This window comes from Chiloscyllium plagiosum, chromosome 7 (assembly GCF_004010195.1).
Source record: "Chiloscyllium plagiosum isolate BGI_BamShark_2017 chromosome 7, ASM401019v2, whole genome shotgun sequence".
Lineage (NCBI taxonomy): Eukaryota > Metazoa > Chordata > Chondrichthyes > Orectolobiformes > Hemiscylliidae > Chiloscyllium > Chiloscyllium plagiosum.
In genome coordinates, this window is record NC_057716.1 from 89,361,136 (window position 1) to 89,368,617 (window position 7,482).

General features: G+C 43.9%; 1 protein-coding gene across 1 annotated transcript in view; it reads right to left on the reverse strand.

Annotated features, from left to right (window-relative positions):
• Positions 1-7,482, reverse strand: part of si:dkey-219c10.4 (high affinity cGMP-specific 3',5'-cyclic phosphodiesterase 9A) — a 109,906-nt gene that overhangs the window by 64,511 nt on the left and 37,913 nt on the right. The window contains exons 2-3 of the mRNA XM_043694198.1: positions 3,794-3,955; positions 445-496 (exon numbers count right to left, since the gene is read on the reverse strand). Of these exons, the coding sequence (XP_043550133.1) occupies positions 445-496; positions 3,794-3,955 (214 nt within the window). The remainder of the gene's footprint in view (positions 1-444; positions 497-3,793; positions 3,956-7,482) is intronic.

Here is a 7,482-nt window from a genome sequence, read left to right on the forward strand (position 1 = left end):
GCATGGACGGGTTGGACCGAAGGGTCTGTTTCCATGCTGTACATCTCTATGACTATGACTCTAAGTGATTCTGGAAATGGCATGTTGTAAGATGGGGCTAGAATCAGACACCAGAGGGATGGGGTAGGTAGTAAAATGTGGTGAGAAATCTCCCTTGGTCTTGTGGCAAGAATCCTTGTGGTAAATAATGCAACTTGCACCTATCCAAAAAAAAATCAGTCATCAAGTCCGTTTCTCCCTTCACAGATCCTCCCAGACCAATTGAATACATTCAGCATTTTCTGATTTTTATTACAGAATGCTGCCTGGATCTTTAAAATGCTCAAATAGTTTTAGTCATTTTTTTTACAGAGCTATGCTTCTGCCAATGTTATTCGCACATGGAAAGAAATGTTGGCAGATATTAAAAATGTATGTTTCAAATTGCAGATTTGATGGACGAACCTTTTCTCCATAGCTGACAGATCAAATCCCAAAGCTGTTGCCAGTTCAGAACCTGTATGTAGAGAATAAGATTAATTAATCACGTAAATGTTCTGTCAGAAAATGATCACTGTAGTCGGAGAGAGAGTTCTCCCAATATCATAGGAACATTCGGATGCACGAAAAGTAGAAGGAGGAAACCAGTTGCCTTCTTAAACCCATTCCATTATGCAATAGGATCATGGCTGATCTGCCACCTAACTCTATGTACCCTCCTTTGCTCCACAATCTTTATTACCTTTGGTTAACAAAATAATGTATCACCTAGTGAGGCAGGGAAATGTCTGCAGGAAAACACACCAGCTCAGTGAACGAATCTACGACCTTAAAAAATGTATCAATCTCAGATTTCAAATTAATTGCCATTTGCGGAAGATTCCACATTTTTGCTTCCCAGTGCACAGTGTCCTCTGTTATGGAGCTACTTGGGATGAACCTTGATCAAAACACTGTACCTCTCTACAGACACATTTGCAAGGACATAGTTCACAAAGAGACGGACAACTATCTTGTCCCCACCATGTTGACTTCAGACACAACATGAGGAGGGTTTAAGACTCTGGGCATGTAGGAAGAATGTGACAGGATGGGCCTCGTTTGTAAATTCTGGAGATAAGACATTCTGCCAAATAGCTTTGACAGTTAGCAAGTTTTGAGAAGATTTGTAGCTCAGGTTGATGTAAGTTTGGTCACTGAGCTGGAAGGTTCCAGCTTGGACAGTCTGCTCAGGAAACAAATCACCAGGATCAAACTGCTCCATTTCCTGCAGGGCCTCAAACACTAACTGGAGCCTAATGGATGTGTAGGTCAAAGGTGTTTTTTTTTCCTCGCAAACCTTTCCATGGTGGAAAGATGATCAGGTGTGGACCAGTTGCTCAGAGCATTGTGTGGCAACGTGATCAGACCCATCATTCACAACTCGGGGGAAAGATAGAAAGGCAGCATTGAATGGAACTTGGTGTTTGTGCACTGAGGGTTAATGCACAGTTGTGGAGGGTTTTTGTTTCCTTGAAGACCATGAAGAATGTCAAACATGCCACAATGTTCCTGAAGGACACATTAAAGTATTCAATGCAGATTACATCTGACACATAGTAAATGTCTTGCTTCAAATCTACATAACACCGAGAGGATCTCCTCAATGAAGGAAACGCTGACAATCAACAGTCACTACTTTTCGAAGCAAGTTTATTTTGTTACTCCCTTACATGCTACATTATTGGTTCTAGTCATCTCCATCTTGATCATCACCTCCAGTTAACTAATGGATGCCACTCACAGGCAGCTCAAGTGCTCTCAGCAGATGATCAAGAATCTTCCACTTCCCAGTGTCCTGCGAGATGGACGCCACCTCATTGGAACACTAGGTTAATTAGCACAGAAAGCATCCACCAAGGGATTGTACTCTCCGATGATTTCAATACAACATTTACAGAAGGAAAGGTTATCAAACCTACAACGGACGATGTTGCGTAAAGAGCTTTTGCATTCACGATAATTTTCATACTCTTAGTGTGTAAAACTCCACTGTGTTCAAGGATTGTTGCAAATAGTGGATCAGAAAGTAAGTGGGATTACTGGTGCACCTGGAAAGGCTTTGCGAAAAGAATTTCTCATCAAATCATTGCCATACAACTGGTTGGTGTTACCAAATCAATGCACATGTTTCAGACTCCGTGGCACTTCCAGCAAAGTTTCTATCTCTTCCTATATTCTGCAGCAGTGCAGCAAGACGACAGCAGCAGCTAAATGTGACTTGATCCACTGAAGTTCATTTTCTAATTTATAACATAGTAATTTACATTTACATTTACAAAAAAGTAATTTTAAGAAAACTCAATAATTGGTACATTACTGTATCGTGCACAGAAAGATGTGGAGGCTTTGGAGAGGGTACAGAAATGGTTTACCAGGATGTTGCCTGGTTTGGAAGGTATTATCTATGAGGAGAGATTGGACACACTTGGTTTGTTTTCACTTGAATGTTGGAGGCTGAGGGATGACCTAATAGTAGTTTATTAGAGGCATGAATAGAATGGATAGTCTGAGTCTTTTTTCCTATTGACAATTGCTAGGGTACATTGGTTTAAGGTAAAAGGAGATGTGAGAGACAGAGTTTTTACACAAATGTTTATAAGTGCCTGGAACGTGCTGCCAGAGGAAGTGGTGGGGGTAGAGACAACAGCAATGTTTAAGAGGGATCTTGACAGATACACTAATAGACAGGGAATAAGGTATACGAACCATGTAGAAGCAAAAGTTTATCATTTTAGAAAGGCATCTTGTGTCAGCCCAACTTGCTGTTTTGTACTGTTCTTTGACACTATTATTCCAAATATTTATCACTTTTCAGGAAAGAAGGTCAATGGATATTTTTCTAAATGCTCTTTTTATCAATTTTCTTTTTTTTGCCCTTTCATAGTTACGTCAGTTACTGACTTACACACGTTTTTGAGGTTTTTCTTTCCCTTTGACAGCAAAAGCTAGTGTTTAAAGCAATGCTTTAAAATAAACTAAACTCCGGTGCTTGACTCCACAATGTTATTCTGTTATTGCTGAAATGACTTTTACACTGTGCATTGCACAGTTAGTTCCAGTCACCCATCTTGTGTTATGTTTAGTTACTCTGCATTATCCACACTGTGCCATTCTCACCACTGCCCACACAATTAGTGGGCGGCACGGCAGCACAGTGGCACAGTGGTTAGCACTGCTGCCTCGCAGCGCCAGAGACCCGGGTTCAATTCCCGACTCAGGCGACTGACTGCGTGGAGTTTGCACGTTCTCCCCGTGTCTGCGTGGGTTTCCTCCGGGGGCTCCGGTTTCCTCCCACAGTCCAAAGATGTGCAAGTCAGGTGAATTGGCCATGCTAAATTGCCCGTAGTGTTAGGTAAAGGGGTAAATGTAGGGGTATGGGTGGGTTACGCTTCGGCGGGTCGGTGTGGACTTGTTGGGCCGAAGGGCCTGTTTCCACACTGTAAGTAATCTAATCTGTAAGTAATCTAATTGCTTTAAAAATAGACACATTTTGTCAAAGCTTTTCATCTTGCACTCTTCAGGATGATTTGCAAGAATACTAATTTAAGGGAAGAATTAATATTTATACTGGATGAATGGCAAGGAGAATGCACTCTGCTCATACAATATAAATGTTAGTTTTCCCCGTAAATTGGTTTTCTTGCAAATTGTCCTGATGTGTGTAAGATGTAAAGCTTGGACAAAATGTGTCCTTTCTTCAGCAATCCTCAATGGCTATCACCATTAGATTTAACATGTAATGCTCAGACTAAACTAGTGAGATGCTGCTTACCTAAGGAATAAGTCTTACAATCCGCAGCAACAACTTCCAGTTTGTACTGTGTCTGACGAGTATTAGACTCCAGCTTTGGGGAGATGTTTATAATGTTGCCTTTTGTGTTATATAGTTTCAAGATATCGTAAGGACCTGCTTCGGCAGCAGCTCGGAAAACCTCTGGAAAAAATAAAGGAATACATGTTAGTACCAAATCCTTAGAGTAAACTCATGAGTTCAACCAAATCTCTGTCCCACGTACCCTAACCAGCATACACCACTGACTCTGACAAATCCTTGGTTCAAAAATTCTGATCCTTATTTACAAATCCTTTTGTACCGTCAGTCATCCCTGTCTCTGTAACCCTCCCCCAGCCTTGCAAGCATCCAATTCTGGATTTATGTTCATCGTGATTTTATTTGCTCCATCATTAGAACTAATATTACTGCTGTTGTCACAAGTCCGGAAATGAAAAGTTTACCACTTACAGCACCATCTTAGGTATAGAGTACCAAGGTACAATCGTTAGTTACAGAATAGAGAAATGCAGAAAAAGAAAGTTACATTACAGCTAAACACAGTATAAACACATATCAGGAAAACAGGAAGCAAAATTAAAAAGACAAACATCACCGTCTCTGTCCAAAGGTTCTCTGTGGCAGGCCAGTGCAGGGGGCCACCATGTATTCTGACCACTAGATGCTGTCACGCTCCACACTGGGTTGCTGTTCGCTGGCGATGCCATTCTGGGCTGCTGGTCCTCACTGCAGCTGCTGCTATCTCCGCTGACTGCCGAACCTGCTTTGGAGGCTGGAAGTCTGAGGCCAGGCCTGGGTGTTCAGGCTCAAGAGGAGGGAGGAGAGGGGGAGAGGATTCGAGGGTTTGAGTTATAAGGGAGGCTGAATAGGCTGCAGCTGTTTTCCCTGGACGATCGGAGGCTGAGGGGTGACCTAATAGAGGTTTATAAAATTATGAGTGGCATGGATAGGGTAAATTGACAAGGTCTTTTCCATGGGGTAGGGGAGTCCAGAACTAGAGGGCATAGGTTTAGGGTGAGAGGAAAAAGATGTAAAAGGGACCTAAAGGGCAACTTTTTCACACAAAGGGTGGTGCACGTGTGGAATGAGCTGCCAGAGGAAGTATTGGAGGCTGGTACAACTGCAACATTTAAAAGGCATTGTAATGGAAAATTAACAAATTTTACATTTACTGTGAAATTTGAAAGAGAATGTTTTCTAAAATTTAATGATGTGCTGAGCTTTGTAAACAGTACTTTGATGAGGTTTGCAGCCAGCTTGTCTCTGTTTGAACTTTGTAAACATTCAACTTGACCTTGCGACAGTTGAATTCAGCAAAAGCTGAAGAACTGTTATGTCCAAGACCAGGGGATGAGGGAATAACAACTTGAGTTTTCCCAGTCTTTGCCCTTGAGAGCGTGATAAGGAACAGTATAAGACGAGTATCTGAATTATGCTCAAGTATGCCTTGCATAAGGCATTTTGTCAAGTGCAGGGGGTCCCTTTACAAAGGCCTTTCATAACACTTTTCTTTGCTCTTGCTAATAGTTGAGTCAAGTCGATTTAATTTCCATGACAGTTAGTTTGGGGGCTTGTCCTGGCACCCCGCGACTGGGTAAAATTCTGAGGATTCCCAGGAGGTGCAGGTGCCAGTGCCTTGAAGGTTTATCACTTCATCTCGAGTGCAGAATTGGCCCCTTTGTGTGAGAGGTCGGGGAATCTGTGGACCGCCCCGGCGCGGGGTCCGAACTGAATAGGGTCGGGGTAAGAGTCATGGCTTAAGTAATCCTATATATAGACTCATCCTAAGAGAATAAATGAATCAGGAAGAGGGTTCAGAGAACTCTCGCGCAGTATTTGAGCAAAACTCAAGGGAAAGAATTGCCGTCTCTAGAGTGTTTGAGAGACAGCAAGTTTAAGGGTGGTTTTAGACTTGGAACCACCACTGGGTGAGTTGAATTCGCCAAAGACGTATCAGGTCCGTGGTTTCTTGGTTTACGATGCGCCCAATGTGAGAGGGGACCTTCGGAGGTAAAAAGCAAGTCAAAGGGAAAAAGATAACGGTACCGAGAGAGAGAGAGAGGGAGCTGAACACTTTTCCAGTAACACTGAAAATGGGCTCCGGCAAGAGCAAACAAAAAGAGGGTCCACAGAGGAATTAGAATGGCCAACCAAAAATATAGTACATGTTAAATAATTATGGCCCAGAGTCTGTAAAACAGTTAGAATTGTGGATCAAGCAATGTGGTTTTCTGGAGGGGGGATGTTTTAGTAAAAGGCAGTTGGAAGTATTGAGGTCGAAGTTGAAGGAGAGCGAGAAGGAGAAATGAAAGGGCAAAATAGAACCTGTGAATTGGAGTGCTTATAACATGTGGAAGGCTGAGGCTGATATCAGGGAAAGGAAATCTCAAGTAAAGGATAGATCAAATATGCGTACAAACACTAGTGCACACGCAGACACGTGCGGAAAACAACCTAACAAAGCTGTACAGTGTCTTAAGTCTGTTCCAGATTCTGACCTTGATGACTCCCCTCTGAGACCTGCAGCCCCCCTACGAGATCCGCCTGGCAAAGGTTCCAAGTCAGTGGCCATCGCCTCAGGGTCTGCTGGATCACCGATAGCAAATCGTACCCACAACCAACAGAAGCAAGAAGCTTAAAATGACAACGGCCACTCTAAGATGGAAAGGCATCCGTTGCCTCATGATCTCCCCACAACGGATAGTGACTCAGACAGTGAAGGGTTTGGCATACGATCATCTAATCAGGTAGTTCTGCAAGCACCAATGATTGAAATTGCAGTCCCAGAAGGGTGCCCAGTGCTGGTCCACCGACCATGGACCATGAAGGATTTGGAAATTGCCTATGGGCAGTTGCCTGACCCACACAAGGTTGGAGGTATTAAGTTCGCCGAAGAAGTGACAAAGTTCTGTACCGAGTTCCGTCCCACGTCACATGAGATGAGACGTCTTCTGGGACGAAATCTGGGCACCAATGTCACCAAAATCAAGTATAGATGGCCAGCCATAAACGTCCATGCCGATCAACCGACCCGCAAGCGGAAGAGAACAGACACTTTAATGCTTTTGTTGCAGACCTGGCAACCGCCTGTAGGGAGGTATTCCCAGTGTGAATGGACATGATCAAAATTGCAATGTGTAAACAACAGGAAGGTGAGACAGGGTCCCAGTACCTTACGCGCCTCACTGAAGTTCATAATGCCCATAGTGGACTGAGAACACCCGACAGCATAACAGTGGCAGAAATCACAGCGTATGAAGCACACCTGAGGAACAGCTTCATCAATGGAATGAAAGACGAAATAGCGAAGAAGGTAAAGGACACATGTATTACCTTCGCCTCCACACCACTACCAAAAATCCAAATGGCCTCCTTCTTCAAACCCACAATTTCCCCTCCGACATGGTCGACGATGCTCTCCACCGCATCTCCTCCACTTCTCGCACCTCCGCCCTTGAACCCTGCCCCTCCAATCGCCACCAGGACAGAACCCCACTGGTCCTCACCTTCCACCCCACCAACCTCTGGATACATCGTATCATCCTCGGTCATTTCCGCCACCTCCAGACAGACCCCACCACCAGGGATATATTTCCCTCCCCACCCCTATCAGCGTTCCAGAGAGACCACTCCCTCCGCGACTCCCTCGTCAGGTCCACACCCCCCAC